This window comes from Chiroxiphia lanceolata, chromosome 14 (assembly GCF_009829145.1).
Source record: "Chiroxiphia lanceolata isolate bChiLan1 chromosome 14, bChiLan1.pri, whole genome shotgun sequence".
Lineage (NCBI taxonomy): Eukaryota > Metazoa > Chordata > Aves > Passeriformes > Pipridae > Chiroxiphia > Chiroxiphia lanceolata.
This window is the reverse complement of record NC_045650.1, coordinates 18,246,786-18,266,093: the sequence shown is the minus strand read 5'-3', so window position 1 is coordinate 18,266,093 and position 19,308 is coordinate 18,246,786. Positions and strand designations below refer to the sequence as shown.

The 19,308-nt window shown below is 55.6% G+C and overlaps 1 protein-coding gene across 1 annotated transcript; it reads right to left on the bottom strand.

The window, feature by feature from the left end:
• Positions 1-342: 342 nt before the first annotated feature.
• MPP1 (membrane palmitoylated protein 1) lies at positions 343-19,207 on the bottom strand. Its single transcript, XM_032701845.1, has 12 exons — positions 19,067-19,207; positions 12,465-12,605; positions 12,045-12,123; positions 10,980-11,065; positions 9,717-9,785; positions 6,755-6,951; positions 6,375-6,481; positions 5,447-5,527; positions 4,802-4,882; positions 4,248-4,450; positions 3,855-3,929; positions 343-1,709 (listed from the first exon to the last, which is right to left on the bottom strand). The coding sequence occupies exons 1-12, from the start codon at positions 19,172-19,174 to the stop codon at positions 1,533-1,535; spliced, it is 1,404 nt and encodes a 467-aa protein (XP_032557736.1). The 5' UTR covers positions 19,175-19,207; the 3' UTR covers positions 343-1,532.
• Positions 19,208-19,308: the final 101 nt, after the last annotated feature.

Below are 19,308 nucleotides of genomic sequence, written 5' to 3'. Positions count from 1 at the left end.
GTTCATGGGGAGGGGAGGCAGCTTCCCACATGCAGAGAAGTGGTTATGATGGTGTGGACCATCCCTACAGGGGTCTTGTCATTGCTTGGGACTTTGGAGGTGCCATGGGGCCACCCTCCACTTTGGCAAAACCCACCTGGGGCACGTACCTGGAAGCTGGGTGTTCTCTCTGTTCCTTTGCCTGTGGAGCTGTGAAGCTGCTGGAGAGGTCTCATGGTGCCTGGAGGAACAGTTTGGTCCTGGCCTGCCTCATCTTGAGTGTGTTTTAGGGTCAGGGAGGTGGGAACAGAGCTCCAGCCATGAGCAGGTGCCCAGCCTAAGAGGTAAAACACCAGCCATGGCAATGTTTCAGCGCACATTTATTGCTGCTCATTGTTTCCCTGCAGTGGATCAGAACAAAGGTCCCTATTGCACATAGATTTTATTTTTGGCATTCTTAAAAAAAAAAAAAATTGCACAAGACTTTTTAACCACCTTCCCCTTGCCCCTATAGCTGACTGAACACACAAATGAGATTTTCACCTACATGATGGCTGTGGTTTGCCCAGGAGGCACAGTGATACTTCCCAGAGGTGGGGGGGGGGGGGGGGCTGGTGCATCAGTGCACTCCTGCAGGAGGAACCCCGTGGTGAGGATGGCTTTCATGTTTGCATACAGAGTGCGAGACACCCTACACTGGAAAACATGCCTGGATGATCTTTGTAGAGACTTTTCTACTGCATGCAACAGATACTTGTGGCTGGATGTAATTTACCCATTGAACAGTCCCTCTGGGGTTTGGTCTGTGGGACTTGCTCAGCTGCTGCTGAGTTTCTCTGGCCAGGCTGTAACAATCCAAGCTGCACGGTGAGAATTTCAATACAGTGAGTTTTTACACCTATGGTTGCACAGGGTGAATCAGAAAACCCCAACCTTGGAACGCAGGGTGAGGCCTGTCTGGGGGTGGGTGTTCCATGCCACATCCATCAAATCCATGCCTGCCTTTTTCTACTCTTCCCTGTTTGTGAGAGGAAACCCTTGGCTGTAGGTGGTCTGTGTGAGGCCTCCTAAGCTGTGGGGCTTCCTTGAAGCCTCATGGACACCAGGCAGGGGTCTGGGTTGTTTGTGTGCACTCCTGCAATGTCAGAAGACATCTGCCTGGAAAGCCCCTGTCCTGCCACTTCCCTTGGGACTGGTGCAGAGAAGATCAGGTGGGTGCTACAGCAGGACTGTGCTTTCCCTTGCCTGGTGAGGCAGGGAGCTGTGCTCTGAGCTAACAGGATGCCCTGGGCTCTGCTGTAGCCACTGACTTACCCTGCAGTGCCATGGGAGGTGGCTGTCCCCCAGGCAGCCCCTGTCCTGCGTTCCTTCCCCCAGGAGAGGAGATGTGGGCACCCTCTGTGTGTGTGTGTGTCAACCAATTGAGACGATGTCCATGGAGCAGCAGAGGAAGGGAGTTGTGCTGGGCTGTGTGTGGACCAGGGGAAGCAGAGGAGGGTTCTCCCCATGGCTGCAGGATGGTTGATGGGAAGCGGATGGGGCTGGATGCCCTCTCAGTAGACCCAGGAGACAGGCACCCACTGTGGAGAGCTGCAGGCCTGCTCAAAGGCTTCCTGCAGCAGCTGGAGGCTTTCTTCCACCCCGTTGTTGACCAGGGAGAGGTCGAAGTAGTGTGCGTACCGGCTCCGGATGCTCTCCGAGTCCTTCCGGAGCTGCTGCAGAGCCTCGGACTGCAAGAAACAGGAGAGGAATTTCACAGCCCACCCCAGCCAGGAAACCCCCACCAAAACAGCTCCAGTGGTTGGGAAGTACCAGAGCACAGAGCATTGTTGCAGCTCGTCTGACAGGCCAGGATCTCTGAGTTTCTCTGGCTGGACTCCCGTGCAACGCTGGGAGCATCAGGTCACCTGCTGGAGCGAGGCCAGACCTGCTTGGTCTCCTGTTTACCTTTAAAACGTTCTGTGGCAGCTGCCAGGGAGAATTCAGGAGCAGCAGGGTGCTCAGGGCTGTGCTGGGCAGTGTAGCCAGCTCAAGGCCTCAGGCTGGGTTGGAGGCAGAATCCCTGCAGGATGTTCCCTTCCCACTGGCTTTTCACCAGAACAGCACCAGCTGCCAGAGCTTTACCAGCCTCTCTCTACTGGTTTTGGCTGGTTTTTAGTGCTTTATTTTGATAGTAAAAGCAAAGCTGCCTGCCCCCTCCTGCCTGGATAGCAGGGGCATCCCAGGGGTGTACCCCTGCAGGCAGCTCTGCCCCCAACAATGAATTCCAGGCAATTTCTACATATTTCCCTAATGGGTCTTGAAAGGCAGGCAGCTTCTGTGCCTGGGGAGCAGAGGGAGAGCTTGGGGTGCAGTGCTCCTTGAGCTCTGCTGTGTGCAGATATTAATAGACCTAAACAGATATTATTAGATTATAATATTAATTATGATATATCTATTATATAATTGTATGCATTAATATATTAAATAGACCTAGACAGATATTAATAGACCTAAACATAATATTAGATTATATTATTAATTACTATATCTAGTACATAATTATTATTAATAGATTAAAAGGACCTCAACAGATACTAATAGACCTAAATCAGACCAAGTCAATGTCTTTCCCTTTTCTGTTAGGCCACTTTGGTATGAATCACAGCACTGACACCTTCAGTGGTCAGCACTAAAACCATATTACAGATGTAATATTTGCAATACCACACCTTCCCTGAAGGCACAGCAGGTTTCTGTCTTGAAGGTGTTCAGTTCAACACTGACAAACTTTAAATGTAATTAACAATTACCCCAGGGGGGAAAAAAAAGGAGATAACTGCTTAGCTACTTTCATCTTGAAAGAGTTACTGAAAATATTTATCTATTCTTAGAAAATTAATTTTTTCTATGTTATGGATGAAGCTGGAAGCTCTTGGGGGTGGAGAGGGGAGAGCAACGAGCAGTTTGCCTGGTCATGTGAGCTCTCCTGGGTCACATTAACGCTGCTTCATCCCTCTGGTAAGAGTGAGCCGAGCTGCAGGGTTATAAATAGTGCCTGGCAGCAGGGCTGGCCCTGCCTACTGCAGCAGGATGTAATTCCTCTGGCTGGAGGCAGCGGTGGGTGACAGCACGAGGTGGGGACAGCAGGCCCTCTCTGCTCTGAGACTTGCCCACCTTTCCCCTCTTCCTGCTGCATCTGGCTGTGCAACCCTCTGCAAGTTGATGTGCCTCCAAATACCTGCACAATCCTTGTTCTGAAGGATGCTTAAACACCCTCCCTGTAACCCGTACCTTAAGCTTTAGGAACCCAAATTTAATAGGTTGGGATAGGTGGCCTTGGCTGCCTGTGAGTCCAGGAGGAGCACAGCTCTAGGTTTCCATTGTCCCATCACTTCCCACCTCCCTGCCAGGCTGGGCAGGGTAGGCAGCACTGCTCCCTGCATCCAAGGGGCTTCCTGGGAAGTGGTAGCCTGTGACTTCCAGCCTCGTGCTTGGCACTGAGTGAGTTAACTGCGGTATCATTGTTGCTTTCATCCTAACGTTAAAGAGATCAGCATCTTAATGAGGCAAAGAATGAAAGCAGCCCTTGTTTGTGTGTCCATTTGCATAGCTGATGGCAGGATAAATCATCCTGTCCCTGGTGCTGGGCTGTGCTCCCCACCAAGTGTTAGAGGCTGATTATGCTGTAGGGGTGATGGTTGCTGGGGGGTGTCAGTCAGAGACAGGGAGTCTATAGCTGCAGGAATTCCTATTTCTCAGGTCTGAGTTCTCCTGGACCACCAAAATCTAAGCAGACAGGAAGGATCTGATGTGGAGCAGGGAGAGCCCTGGGTTGTAGCAGCGGGCTGGAGGGGGACAGGAGGGGGACAGTCTTGGCACCCTCTGCCACTCACCTCCTCTGCCTTGTCTGTTGGGGCAATGAAGACAATGAACGGGGAGAGCTCGGCTGTGCGCACGATCTTGAGGGTCTGTGGAGAGAGGGGTGTAGTTACCAGGGTGTGCCCTTCCCCAGTGTGGGAGCAAGCACAGCCAAGGCTGCTGTCCCCCACTCCCCATGCTGCCCACACCAGCCTGGCTGTGGCCCTGCTGTCACAGCCAGGTGTGTGTCACAGCCAGTGAATGCCCTCTGTGGGAATGGAAATGCCACCCCAGGACTCGCTGGCTTTTTCCTTTGGGAAGGGCAGGTGGACAGTGCACCAGGGAAGGCAGGGATGGTCACAGCCAGCACAAAGGGAGTTCCATTTGTGGCAGCCCCTGTCCTGCCCCCCCCTTCCCCTGCTCCGTACCTGGGGCTCAATGTCCAAAATAGCGACTTTGTCCTGCTGGTGGATCTTGTGCACTGTTTCAAACTTGGTGCCGAACATGTTTCCCTGGTAGCTTCCAAACTCCAAGAACTCATTGGCTGAGATGTCCCGGGTCATCTCCTCAGTGGAGACAAAGTAGTAGTCCTTCCCATCCACCTCATTCTTCTTCTGGGGGCGCGTGGTGTCTGGGGAGGGAGGGAGAGGTGAGTGCTGGCTCCCAGAAGGACTAGGGGACAGAGTGGAGCAGGCATGGAGGCCCTGCATGCCTCAAGAGTAGGCTGTACTAATCCCTTTTTACTACTTGGGACAAGAATGGAACTCAGCCAGCCCAAGGACAGACACTGAGATGAGAAGACTGACTGAGGTGTCTCAGTAGAGTGGGTGGCAGCAGCCCTGCAGTGCCCCATGTGGGGCCCCCTGACTTCAGGGGCTTGGTGGTGCTGGAGAATTATCTCCCACCTCCCATCTGCTGTCAGAAGGTCCTGGATCAAAGAGGTGAGAGGATATGCATCCTGTGCTGTGCCCTGGGTACTTACATGGGGGTGGATACATGAACTTGTCCGGGTTGTTGCTGAGCAGAGCGTTCTTGATGTGGCTACGGCCCACGCCACTGGCCCCTGGATGGACAGAGAGACGGACACTGGAGATGGGCTCAGAGCAGCCTCCACAGCTCTGGCTCTGAGGAAAGGTGCACAGTGTGGCCTGGGCCCAGAATGTGCTTTCTAAGCTGGTCTGTGGTGTCTTCCAGCCCTGGAAGAGGCTCTCCCTGCCCCGGGGATGCTCACCTCCAGCCCCAGCTGGAGGCAGGGCTGCTGCCCACTGAACAGCCAGCACAGCTGTACATGGTGGGCTGCCCATGCCTGGGGAGTCCACCACCAAGAGCTCAGTCCCTGCAGCGTGGGAGTCCTTGTTTTGGTGCAGCTGTGCAGACCAGAGCTGCTTTTAATAAAGATTTTCCATGAAGATGCGTAGGAGCTGCAAACGCCTGAATTAACTCCACCTCAGCATTGCAGTGCAGATGCCAGACCATGCACAGTGCTGCATGGAGGAGGTCAGCTGCAGGCAGAAATGCTCCCCAGACCTCACTAGGTTTTGAAGGGCCATGCTGCCCCAGCCCCTGGTTCCCCTGGGACCCACCACACAGCCCCTGTGCTGCAGAGGATGCCTGGGACAGGACCTACCAATGAGCACCAGAGTCTTCCTCTTGAAGGCAGGCAGCCTCACCACCTCCTCATATGAAACAACATCCAGCTGGTCAAAAACTGGGAGGGAGGAGAAACAAGACATGGAACGGTCAGAGCTGGGTTGGCCACAGGAGCAGGACCTTGTGCATGTCAGACCAAAGCCAGGTCCTTGGGCAGAATGGACAGAGTGGTCAGGATTGGGCTGGGAGCTCATCCATGTTTGGCTGCTTGGGGAAAAGGCAGCAGCCTCAACAGCAAGCACCATGTGAGGGGCAGAGTGGGCACTGGGGAGCTGGACCAGCAGCTGCTGAAGAAGAAGCCAGGGCTGCTTTTGCTCAGGACAGCAGGACCTGGGAGCGGGGTGGAGAGGCAGCAGGATGCTGCAGGGAGCTTGTTGCTGGGGAAGCTTTATTTATCTTGGTGATTTACAGCCTTGTTTGTGGCTGGTTGGAGCTGCAGACCGGGCTAGGAGCCAGCATGTCCTCAGGCACCCACCTTTGCCAGCTCAGGGCATTTGCATGGGTGACTCAGGGTCAGTTCCCTACCCCACCAGGGATACAATTTGGCAGCTGAGCAGCAGCACGGCCACTGCCTGCCCTGTGTTCAGCAGGCTGTGGTGTTTGAGGCCCGGGAGCCTGACCTCACAAAGCCAGGAGTGCCAGGGATTGTAAACACAGGAAAGCACGGGAGCTTGGTGCTGAGCCAGCCCTGGCCTGGTGGCCTACATGGGGACACAGCTGTAGCCACCTGAGGGGCATGAAAACTAAGGAATGGACTCAAAAAAGCTGACAGCTGTGGGGTATCCTTCCAAGGTTCTACTGCCAAGACAGCTGGGCTGTTTGGTTGACTCCTACAGAGGACAGAGGCAGGAGTGATGCCATCTCCCAGGGCTGGGGATGGAGCCCATTGCCCTGCTCACACTTACTTGAGCTGTGCTTGGCCAGGTATTTATCTTTGCACTTCTTCTTCTTCCCAAAGGGGCTACAGCTTGGGGATTCACTCTGACTGGGCTGGGTGACGCTCGCCACGCGCCTGCCAAGAGAGGAGACACCCCCATGGCCCAGCTGTAACCCCAGCCCTGGGGAAGCAGCAGGACTGTCCCTCAGACATGCAAAGGCTAGAGGAGCAGGTCAGCTGCTGGGACAGGCAAAGGCTCACCCTGCAGCAGATGAAGGGGACATCTGCCTCCTTGTCCCAGCAGTGACACTGGTGTTACCCAGCACAGTCAAACTCCTGATAGCACATGGTCACTGTTCCCACCTCCACTCCCAAATCCAGCCCTTCTGGTCAAATCCAGGCACCTACCACTCCTGCAGCTCTGGAGAAGGGATGAGTCCTGCTGACTCGGTGCAGGAGCCCTCCACCCGGCCCTGCCACCAGTTGCTGTCATCCTTGTTTATGATCTGAATCACGTCACCGATCTGAAACTTCAGTCCTGCTTCCTTGCAGGGGATCAGGTTGTCTTTTTTGGGGTCGTAGTCAAACTGTGCCCTCATGAACATCTGCAAAAAAGAGAGCAGGCCAGAGTCAGCATGGCCCTGAATTTGGTCGTGTCCAGCTCCTGCCTCCACCTTGCACTCCCCAACAGTGACTGCAGAGATGGCTCCAGGTACAAGGTCCCTGCTCTAGGAGGGATCACAGCCCCTGCTGCTTCCCAGGCCCCACAAGGCTGGGTGGGGAGAAAGGAGAAGCACAAAGCTTTGAAGGAAGCTCTTGGGCACAGAATTGCAGTGAGATGTGCTGGGGGGTAGATGAGGGAGGGAGAAGGATGGTATCTTGGCCCTACTGGGAGGCGGTGACAGGGCTCTAGGCAGGCCTACATGTCCACAGCTGGTGTTCAAACCCTGCCATGGAGCCTCCCTGCAGTGCCCCGGGTGCTGCACAGTGCTGGTGAGCTGAGCCAGCTGCAGAGGAGCCACGGTGCACAACTGGGGTCTGCAGTGGGGCGAGCACAGAGGAGACATCACAACGGTGCACCCTGCAATATGATGTCCTGGGGACCCCTGGGAAGGCCATGGCTCAATCCCCAGCTGCTCTGTGCTGGCCTTTTCCCAGAACTGGGCACTCCCTGTGTGCCATGAGGCCTTCAGGGAGCCAAAGCTGCAGTGCTGAATCCATCCCTGCCTTGATCTGTCCCGGTCCCTTCAGCATCAGCTACTCTTGCAAAGTTACATTCATCACAGCTACAACTGGAAACAAGCTGTTGCTGCTTCCCAGGCCACCATGCACCCTCCTGAGGGAAGCCCTGGGGACCAAGAAGGTGTGAGAAAGTGAGACTTTCCCTGTCCCTTCTGCTTGCTCAGCTCTTTGGGAGCAAACCTGCAGCTCCTACTCCCATTGGGGCACCCCACCCCACTGCCTTCCTCTGGCCTCAAGCCCCCCTGAAGCCAGCAGGCAGACAGACATCCCTGGGCTCTTGCTGCCTCCAAGCATCTTTGCAAGGTCAGGAGAAAAATGGTATGTGGTTTTCACACATGGACATTGTTTTCCAGGGAGGCTGTTGGGGAAGAACAGTCTCAGAGAGCAGCAGAATAGGTGAGGGTCACCTACCCCACGAGAAGGGCAAACCATACATGTCCCCCGTGTGTTCTGCATTGCCCCTTGCTCTTTGGTGCCTGGATGAGTTGTTTCTTGAGTGAAATGCTGCTGCAGCAGCAATTTGTCTCTGGTCAGCACACCCAGGAAGATCAGGACTGTCTCAGGACTAGGGTTGGGGCAAAGCCAGGCAGGGTATGGCAGATGAGGAGTGAAAGGCAGGGTTTAGGGAACCCCGAGCACAACCCTAGCAAGTTATTTATCCCAGAAACACAGCGTGTAGCAAGGGGACAAAGGGTATCACATGGAGTGATGCCAGTCCTGTCCTCAGATGTCACAGGCAAGGCCTGGAAAGTCCTCCTCCCCGGGTAGAGTAGACCATGCTGTCCTTGTTCCACACTAAAACGATTTCCCACAGTATATCGTCCTGCAGCAGTGCCTCTGGAGGCACAGAGCCATCACAACACAATGGTTCCTTTTCACTGTCAGGAGAGAGCATATGGATCAAGCTGTGGCATGAGATCTCTCACAATGGAAAACAATAAGAGTGGAATCTCCTCTCAAGATGAGGACTGATGCTTGCTTTGCAAGCACTCCCTGGCACCAGGAAACTGCTCATCCACACAAACACACAAGGACTGTCCAGGCACCTGCCTGGAGCTCTCTGCTCCCCACTGGTACCCCAAGACAGACAGAGTCAGGCCAGCCTTCAGGTGAGCCAGCAACTGTGTGCTTTTTCTCAGAAATAGCTTTTCCCCTGGCACTGAGTTGCCCTGGCCAACTGGAGCTGGCTGGCTCAGTCCAGAGAGGGCAGATGGACAGCAGGGAAGGGAAGACAGGGGCCAGTGTTTAATAAACACATGTGCAAGGCTGGTTGAGCTGGACTGGGGACAGCATGGGCTGAGCAAGAAACAGAATTTTTACTTGCCACCGCTTTCAGAAACTTCAGCCTCTCTGGGTAAAGAATGACATGGGTTCCCTCAGCCCATCCCAGCACCACCCAGCTCACACTCCTCTCCCACTCCTGCCTGTCCATGATGGGGCTGCACTGGGGTTGGCTCCTGCACCCAGAGACAGGACAGCATCCCAGCTACCATGCACTGGAGTCTCAGCAGAGGACCCAGCCCTCCCCACTACTCTATTTCAGCCACAGCAGGACTTCAAAGCCAAAGCCAGGCAATTGTCTGTCCCCTGCCACAGCACAGCCCCCAGCCCAGCAGGTGCAAGGAGCTGCTTTCCTTCCCCCCACTGCTTCCTGCCTCCCACTCACTGTGCACAGACCTGCTGGAGGCATCCGGGCCCACAACACTCTCCTGGGGCTGTGGCAGCAGGGAGCAAAGGGCCTGGTGCTGCCCCTGGAGGGGCTGCTGTGTCCCCCTTGTCACAGGGACGCGGCTCTAACAGTCATGGCTTTGGAGGAGACTCTCACGTGCTCCCTGGTGTGCACCTGCTGCTGCTCTCCCATCCCCAAACACTGCACACTGCATCCCAGGCCCATGTTTCTACATGCACATTGGGTAAATACACCCACACAGGGCCAAAATCTGTTCCTTCATAGCAATGTAAGCACAGAATACGTCCCTTAAGCTTCCAGCAGCTCATTCAAGCTGACAAGGCAGCCATCCCCGTGTCCTGGTAGCCGTGGCTCTGCACAGCTCCCTCCCCAGCACTGGTCCCACCCTGCCCCACCCTGTGTCCCAGCACTGCCCACGGCTCTGGAGGCTGCACTTACCTGGAGAGCAGGGAGGCGGCTTTGTTGGTTGGGAATGACTTTTAATGAGACCATCCCCTTGGTTTCTTTCTAGTGAACAAAGGAAGGGGAGAAAGAAGAGTTGGAGGTGGTGTCTGGAGACAGCTCAACAGCACCAACCTGTGCAGGGAGGTGCTGAGTGCCAGGACCTGCAAAGGCAAGGCTCCTGGGTGCTCCCTGCCATGCTGTGATGCTGGGGGACACCACAGCCTGGTTAGGAATAGCTCTGCTGGGGCTGGGCTAAGAGCTGTGGCAGCACAGCTTTGCCATACTTATCCCATTCCCATGGAGTGACACCAGCACCTCCACAAGGGTCTGGCTGTGGGCACTGCTAAGCACCACCAGAATGAACAGGGAGATCTGCACCAGCTCTGGTCTGGCTGCCCCAGTGAGGAGCCTGGGACAGAGGCTGGTTCCACCAGGTCCCCTCCATCTGTTCCCTCCGTGCTGGCCTCTTGCTCTGGCCCTTCTGGTGACATTAAAGGCACAGTACTCTCTTGCCTGCCACAGGCATTGTTGCCTCATATGTGTCACAAGACCTGCATGGCCCCATGGAGATAATCAAATGTGGAGGCTTGGAGGGGCCTCCTGGGCCAGCCTCCCTTCTTGAGAGGAAAAGATAAACTCCTCCTTGGTCCCAATGTCTGGAGCAGGGACATCCTGCCATCAGACAGGAGAGGACTGTGGCACTGCAGCAGGGCCAGGCCTCCTGCTTGGGCTGCTGGTGGGTGTCCTCAGCACCACCACCACCTCCCTCCAACCAGGTCCCACATGTTGGGCATGGATCGGGATGGCCCCTGTGTGAACCCAAGGCAAGCCTGAGGCCCTGTCCAAAGCTGTCTCTAGCAAGGGCCTGGCAGGATCACCACGACCTCAGCAGCAGGCAAATGGCACCAAGGTGACATGCATGTGTGGCCCAGGTCTGCAAGAGCAGCCAGGCCTTGGGCTGGAGTTGCACACCAGCCTTGGCAAACAGAGGTGGCTTCCATGGTGGTTTTCCAAGCCCCACACACATCAGCACATGTCAAGGACCCAGCCAACAACCGCTGCTGCTGCTCTCAGAAGGGCAGAAACGAGCAGCAAGCACAGACACCACCGAGGCTGCATGCAGTGTGGTTTCTGCCACATCACAAAGCTGCAAGCAGCTGTGTGTTGGCTCTGGTATGTAGGAGGGGGTGAATGCTCACAGCATGCAGGCCAAAGGGGTCCTTCCCAGGAACAGCCCTGTCAAACACAAATACCTACCAGCATCTTCTGCAGCTGGTCAACTGAGTGGTTGCTCGCACTCTGCCCATTGATTTCTATGATTTCATCACCCACGTGAAGGGAGCCTGCCAGCAATGTGAGAAACATGAAAGTGCAGAAAAGGGACAAGAGCTGCTCACCAAACCCAAACAGAACAGCTCCACCAGCCCTCCAACCCCCTGGGCAAGTTGTGGCCAGGACACTGCAGTGTTTGCCTGGCCAGTGCTTCTGGAGCCACATGTCACCCAAGCACATGGGACTAAGGGGCAAGGGGAATGAATTCTTCCCCCTCCACCCAAGACACACACTTAGCTAGCCTGAAGGTCATCAGGTAGCTTTCCACTGTGTCCTTCAGTGTTTTAGACTGGTCAAAGCACCTGCTTCAGTTACTCAAATCCAGCTCCAAGTACCTCACCTAAGCCAATGACAACCTCCTCACAGGGCCCTTAACACAAGCATTCCTGACTGTGTGTTTTCAGTTTATATACCCAGGCAGATTACAGCCTCAGATATACTGCTATAAATCAGGCTCCAGGAGTGTTATTGGAATGGTTCCTGTCATACTTTGGCAGCAGTATGCGCAGACTTCCCACTTGGATCCAAGGCTGGAAAAGAGGCCTTTTCTAAGCAGAGAACATTTCATTTCTATTCCTCCTTGGCCAGACCCAAAACCAGAAAATAGCACCTATTTATTTCTTTTGGCACCTTCTTTTGGCCTGCAGAGCCAATCTACAGCATGCCCATCCCACCTGTGCACTTCAGGAATGGGAAGAGCTTCCATCTCTCCTTACAGTGACCCCATCATGAGACAGGCAGTCTTCAGTTCCTTTTTGGGAGAGCCCTTCCCCCAATCCCTTATTTATGCCCAAAGTCTCCAGCATATTAACATGACAACCATGCAGAGAGATCAGTGAGTTCCTGACACATCCCTAGCAGAGGAACAGGCACAGATGTCCATGACACAGGGGAAAGCCAGCAGTGCTGAGGACCTGCCTTATGGCTACATGGAAAGAAACCACCTGCAGACGTGCACCCCATGCACTGCTACTACGAAGGCCTTGTTACCTTGTCTGTGAATCATTCCCCCGTGGAAGATCCTGGCCACCATGCAGCTCTGCTTGTCGTTTTGCTTCAGGGTGATTCCCTGGAAGACAGGAAAATCCATGACTGCTCGCTGCAGGGGAGAGCTCCCCAGCCCTCAGTAAAGTCCTCTCCAGGCCCATGTCCACGGTGGGTTGCACAGTGGCTGGGGGAAGACCCTGCTTGGCCAGCTCATGCTGCTGCAGCTCCTCTTGGCACAAGCATCACCACCCTCTGACGGGGCTCACTCCGGGTCCCCGGGCCGGTGGCAGCGTCCAGCACCTTTCTTGCGTGGCTGAGGTCTCCAGTGATCTGCTTCCCACAAGGCCAGCCCACTGGCACAGCTCAACCTGCCCCTCCACCCCCCTGGGGGCCATCAAGCTTTGGGATCTTGCCAGTTCTCACCATGGGCTCCTCCGTGACCTTCTCGAACTGGACAAGGCGTATCTTCCGCACCTCGCGGCTGCTGCCGTGGGAGGGGCTGCCCAGGGCTGAGCCGTTGGTATAAATGTCCTCGGTCATGGCGTTTGGGGACTGAGTCATGGCCTGTCGGGGCAAAATAAAGACCACGGTTTAGGGGGCTCCACCTGAGTGCAGCCTGGGAATGCTGCATCCCTGCTGTAGGGCTGAGCCACTAAGCTGTGTTCGGGTGCCTGCGGCGCACGTGGGGCACAGGGGAGGAGATGAATGGGCCGGAGGAGAGGACAGGAAGAGCGAGAAAAGAAAAAGAGCAGAAGAGCTTCACCCTTGAAGATGCGGATGTGGGTTTAATCTGCAGTTTTCCAGCTTGGGAAAGGCAGGAGGTAAGAAAACTTTGGAAAAGCTACAGGTAGCAGAAGCCAGGAGGGTCCACAGCTGATCATCTTCTGAAGCAATGAGTCACAAACATTCCTTGTGTCGCAGCAGTACTTGGCCCACAAGCAGCTTGTTGCAGAGCATAAAGCCCAGGACAGCTTCCCCAAGTGAACAGAGCAGTTTGGGACTCACCCCTGAGAACTGGAGCCAGGCTTTGCTCCTGCTCAGTTCACAAGTTCAACCTTTCCTCATCTACATCAATGGGCAACCAACATGGTGCAGAGCCACATACACACTCAGGCACTGAAGGCAGCCAGAAACATCCCATTCCCCTTCCCAGCTCCCAACTACAGGTCCTTTCATGCTGGTTTGCACTGGGAAGCTAAGCAGGGGCTTTCAGTCACAAGGAAACCTCTGTTCTTGGTTTCCAGCAGGTGCTGGCACCAAGGTAGGTGGAGAGTGCACAGGGTCCCAGGCAGAGAACTCCAAACCCACCCTGCCACACAGCAGGGACGCTGCCAAGTGAGCTTCTCTCTCCCAGCCTGAGAAAGCCTGAGGCAGTCAGTCCTGTTCAGTCCCTCAGGCATGCTGGGCAAAGTCTCTGCACAGCTACAGATGTCCCTGTTTGGCCCCAAGTGCAGTGGACTTCCCTCAAGCCTCTCCCAAATCAGTGCTGGCCCAGCAAAACCCATCTGCAGCTTCTCCCCGCCCCGTCACCATGCTCAAATTCCCACATCAGCAGTGTGGGTGTTTTACACCCACCATGTAAAACAAGGAACCCTCCTGGCTGGCCTTGCTGCCCAGTTTGCAGCCTGCACCCCCTTTCCAGCAGTGCCTGAGCTGGGAGCCATGGCCAGCAAACCTGCAGGGACACCTAGCAAGGTCCTCACTGGCTTCAGTCCTGCATCAGCACCATGGCTTGACATGCCCAGCCAGGCAGAGCCAACACCTCACCCACCACATCCTGACTTGCCAACTGAGCATCAAGGCCAGAGGCTCCATGCCAGGAGCTGGGGAATGGCAGCCTGACCCCACTGCCCCAGCTCACTCTGACCCACCACAGACATCCAGCCTGGAGTGGAGGAGAAGCTGCAGCCCCATCCTGCCAAGGGGGGAGACAGATCTGGTCAGGCCATGGGAAGGTTTGTGTGGATGTAACCAAGGTGAAGAGCAGCTGCTGCTGGGCTGCAGCCACGGCACTAAACCACAACAAAATTAGCTTTGGTACAGATGTGCTGGAATTCTGCTGGGCTGAGGCAATGATCCAGCTCTGTGCAAGGGCAGAAAGCAGGGAGGGAGCCAAAGGAAGGGGTAGCAGAGTCAGAACTACCTAGGACAGTGGGAGAGGTGCTGGCAGAGAGGGATGGAACCAGCATGGAGGCACAGTCACTGTCATAGCCTCCATGAAAGGGCACTGGTGGGCTGGGTCAGGGTGGGAAGGGCTCAGGGAGCTGTGTGCCCTTGATGAAGCAATAGGGAAGACACGTAATTTATTTTTAAGCCAACTCCTTCTAACAGTGCCAACCAACCTCCCACTCAGAGGAAAAAGACAACCACATGAGCTCCTGCTGCCAGTGGCTCAAATATGGAGAAGAAGGCTAAATCCCAGCCCAGAGCAGCACCCAGGCCAAGGACTCATGGGGTGGAAGGAAGAGCAACTTGCAGCCCCCCAGACAGGCTCACCAGCCCTAGCAGGGCACACTGCTGCCATACCATTTAAAGGGCAGAGGAACAGATCCAGCAGTGTGAGTGCCTAGAGCTGTCCCTCAGCTCTCTGCCAGCTGTCCCACCTCTGTCAAGCCAGCATGTGCAAGGAGGAACAGGAGGACAAGGACCTTCTCTGACCCTACCCAAGGCCAAAGTGCCCATGAGGTGTTTGGAGTCAGCACAGATCACACTTATCTTGGTCATGCCTTCGGAAAGTCTTAGACCATGCAGTTCCTGTTTCCAAACCTCTAGGCTCAGCAGAGCCCAGTGACCCAGGACACAGCACAGTCTGCCACCAGCACTGGGAGTTCCCATCCCCACCATCCCAGTCAGCTGAGCCTCCTGGCCCCGACCTTTGCTTTTTGCTGAGAGCTGGAGAAAACACCCAGCCCTCAATGCTGACACAGCATCAGTGTCACCCTAGTGACTCCCTGAGAACAAGCCTTGTCACCAGAGACTTGCTGCTGTGCCTGGGGATGGTCACCAGTCACCTGATGGCAGCTCTGAACTCAAAAAGGTCCTCCAGCAACTCTCTCTCTGCCCCAGAACCACGCTGGGGGGGTGTGGGCTTCTGCTGATGGCATGGGGCAGCCAGTGGATGGGGATGGGAAAATGCCTGGTTGATGAGGACATCGAGGACCCACAGAGTGGCAGATTCCAGCCCTGACGTTGGGCACTCAGCAAACAGAATCAGGAGACTTGTGTGGCTCTCATGCTCCCTGCACATGAGCTGGCTGGCTGGATCTCCAACCCTGCACTCTCCTGGCAGCTGCCACACTCTTGGCTGACTTGGCCCAGCATGGTCTGTGACCTCAAGAGCCTTTTGAGTGATGCTGGTGGCTGGCCAGACTCTGCTACTTGTGCATTGCTCCACAGGAAACATCCGTGGGTGCTGCTCAGAGCCGGTTCTGTGGCCACAGCCTCAGGCTCAGTCACTGCTGGGCCAGCCTTGGGGCAGACCTGGGGCAAGGATGTGGGGGGGCTGGGCTGTGCAATAGGGGTGCTGGGCAGCCCAGCACCAAGCAGCCCTAGGTGTGCCTTGCAGCTGGCACCCTGCACAAATCCTGCTCCAGGTGGCAATGCACAGAGGAGCCACCAGCTCTGTGGGTCAAAAAGGTGCACCCCAGCTCCCTGCCTGCATTTTCTTTAAGACCCCGTATTTCTGCCCTGTATCCCAAGGTGGAGGGAAGTGCTCCAGTTCCTTGGGCAGCCTTTACCAACAGGGGACGCGGTGAGGACCCCAAGGCTTGGCATCCTGTCCCCCAGTGGGGTCAGCACTGTCTGCCAGGGTTGCTCCTGCTGCTGCACTGGTTCCACCAGGCTGCACACCATGGGCAAATCAAACATTAACTGGGCAGCTTGTTTGCAGGAGGCTGAAGCAGCACTTGGGGAAAGCAGCACTGTAGTGCAAAGGGCACGTTCAGAGGTTTGGTTCCTGGGCTCTCCTTGATGCTCTAACCAAGAGACTTGGTACCAGGTAGCCTTGGAATAACAGGGCTGCCTGGCGAGTACGTGGAGGAAAAGTAATGCTGACTTTGCCAAGTAGGGCCTCAAAGCAGAGCAGCTGGGATACAAGAAGGATCCCTGGAGCCAGGTTTCTCTGGGACTGCTCTCCTGGCTGGCAGGGAGACACGCTCTGCTGTCCACAGTGAGCAACAAAATCCCAGCTCCCTCCATCCATCATCACCCCTCACATTATAATCACCCTGGATGCATGCAGGGAGGTTGGGGCGCTGCTTGGTGCAAAGATATCCTGACCCAGCAATCTCTCCTCCCATCCTCCAGTACTCCAGACTTGCCTCCCCACCACCCAGCAGATGTGTGCATCTCAGTCTCAGTACAGCTTAAAAAAACCACAGCAATGGGTAAAAAAAGCAAAGTAGCAAAAACATTGAGCTTAGGAGTTGCTTTAGGGTTGCTCCAGCAGGCTGGGGAGCAACAGCCACGTGGACATTTAGAAGTAATTGATTCTGCCAGGAGCTACTGACTTCTCAGGTCTGCCAGCACAACCACAGGAACAACTTCATCTAAAACCCCCTCTAGTAATATGACTGAGGTTAAAAAAAAAAATCAAACTAACACAAACATTTAAACCAAACAGGATTAAATTGCTGACACTGGGAAAAGGTCTGGCAACACCAACAGGTCTCTGTAGGAAGGGGAATGGATAAATAAGAGGCATACAAAACAGTCATGGCAGCCAGAAGGTGCCAGCTCTGCATGCCCTCACACTGACTCCAAATCACAGAGTGCTGCAATGGAGGTGGGCCAGATTTTCAAGGGAGCACATTAAATTTTGCTGAGGCACCATCTTCTCACCAGAAAGGCTGAGACAGCCTTCCAGATGTGTTTGTGAAACCGGTCACCTCCAAGAGACAGTCAGTGAAACCACAACACTGACAGAAGGAGGAGCTGCCCAGCCACTCCATCCCCACCTTCCTGAACACGCCCTGCAAAACAGCTTTTCCCCTGTAGCTGTTACAGACAGCAACCTGACAAAATACATTTGAGATAAAGAAGTTGGAACCAGCCCTCCCCACTTCACTGATCATAGACAGAAGTTTAGCTCAGCTTCCAAGTGAGTTTTACCTGTGGTTAATTCACGCTTTGGTCCCTGAGGACCGTGGCCTCAGTCTGCTTTGGAGTTGGTGCTGGTTGGAACTGCTGCCCAGAGGGAAGTGCAGTGTTCCCTCTGCACCCTCAAGCTCAGCACCCTCTACAAGTACCCTTCTTTTCTCCACCAGATTCCCAAAGGTCACATTTGCTGCCCATTTTACAGCTGGGGATTTGAGTCACGGATGATAAGGGGAAAAGCCCAAGATCACCCTGCCAACCAGGGACACAGCTGGGAATAAAGTCCACACCTTTTTGGTAAGTGTGTATTTGCCAATCAGGAGATAAGGAAAAGATAAGCAGGCAGGTGAGGTTCAAGAGAAGAGGCTTTGGCTTGTTTCCTAGCAATACCATGGCTTCCACTTGCCATGTTTTGCATGTCCTGCCACCACTCAAGAAACATAGGGTGGCACTTCCCAGTACGTGGCTCTATCAGAGAAAATGGAGAAGAGAAACCTTCTGGTTGCCCTGTTTGACTCCAGACAAGGAGCAGCCAGATAGACAGACCCAGCACCCTTCCCAAGAGCTGCTGCTGGGCAATATCTTGGTGTCCCACAGAGGGCCCTCAGCCACAGTGGGCCAGCACCATCTCTGCACGCATGGAGAGGAGCATGGGAGCAACCAGCAAGCTCAGGACATGGTACCCTGTTGGGAGCCAGCCCTGTGGAGCTCCTTTTAAGAGGCCTCAAGCAGATCTCAGTTCACCATCTCTGTCTTTATCCCTACTGCAACACCAGTGAGCTGTAGGGCAGCTCCGACATTCTCCATACCCTGCTGCCACTGGCAATTTATCCTGGCTTTGCCTGCAGCCAGGCAGGCCCTCTGCTTGGATCTTGCAGGCAGAGGGATGGGAAAGCTCCTCTCAGCAGCTGCCTGGTCCAGACACTTTGCTTTAAATTCTTTTTTCTATTTTTTTTTTTTTCAAAGCACCCTGCCAAGGTTGAACCATAGAAAGCAGACAAGCCACTGGTGTGAGACAGATCTGACAAGCCTCTTTTGCATGCTTTAGTGTCCAACAGGATGGGCCAAGGACAGCACTTTGGGGAAATTTCCTCCCTGCTCTCAGAGGCTCCCCACAGCTGCAAGGAAACCTCAGCCCAGGCACATTATGCCATGGCTCCAACAGGGATGCCTGCTCAAAGCTGGGAGAAAGCACCAGCTGTTTAGCACCAGGAATTGTTGACCTTCTCCTGGCTGCACCCAAGCTACCCCAAATGACACCAGCTGAGGAAGGAGCCCTCCCAGCAGAACCAAGACGGCTGTTGCAGCCTGCTCCCCTTCTGTTGGAGGTGGGGTGCATGCAACCACCGGCTCACTCCCTGGCCGGGGTAGGTGTGAGAAAGGCTGGTTGCATCCTTCTTCTCTGGGGCAGAGACCCACCACCCTCCTCCAGCCCGTGCTGTGGACCTGGAGGTTTCTGAGCAGCTGAATCAGCTCATGTGACAGGCAGTTCCAGTTCAGACCAGCCACAACTTTGCAGCAAAACAAGCACAATCTCTTCCGTGGCAGGATGCTGGAGCCTTCCTCCCTTGTACCCGGCTCCTTTTTCCCTGCCTGGCTACGGTGTGCCGGCCACGCCGGCTGACCATTCCCCGTGTCACGCCGCGTCCCCCAGCGAGCATCCCCGCTCCTGGGGTGCTGGGGACCACCAACGCCACACGCAGGGCACGCACCTGGATACCCACGGCGGGGTCTCTGCCTTGGGGCCACGCGTGTGCGGGAGGGACGGGGAGGCGCGGGACCCCCGGAGGATCCCCGCCGGGCCTGAGCTGGGCGCGGGGTGCTGGGCTAAGGGCCCGCAGGGAAGGGGCGACCGCCGGGGGTCCCCGCGCGGGGATGGGGGCGGCGGGAGGCAGAGGCGCGGGGCGCCGGGGGCGCATCGGGCCGCTCACCTCGGGCTTGGGCCGGTTCTGCAGGAGGTGCTCCAGGTAGAGGTCGGACAGGGCCGTCCTCATGCTGCTGCTGCCGCCGCCGGCGCTGCGCCCCGACTTGAGGGTCATCGCGGCGGCCGGTCCCGCTGTCCCCGGCACGGCGGAATGGAGCGGCCCGGGCCCGGCCGCGGCTCCAGCAGCGCCGCGGGCCGCCCGCAGCTCCGCCCGTGTGCGGCGGGGGCCGGCGGGCGGGCGGGGCCGGG

Coding starts and splice junctions, on each gene's coding strand:
- MPP1 (XM_032701845.1), bottom strand. CDS start 19,174: ATGACCCTCAAGTCGGGGCGCAGCGCCGGCGGCGGCAGCAGCAGCATG. Junction 11,066..12,044: donor GGGAATGATTCACAGACAAG/GTAACAAGGCCT, acceptor CATTGCTGGCAG/GCTCCCTTCACGTGGGTGAT. Junction 4,451..4,801: donor GTTCATGTATCCACCCCCAT/GTAAGTACCCAG, acceptor CTCCCTCCCCAG/ACACCACGCGCCCCCAGAAG.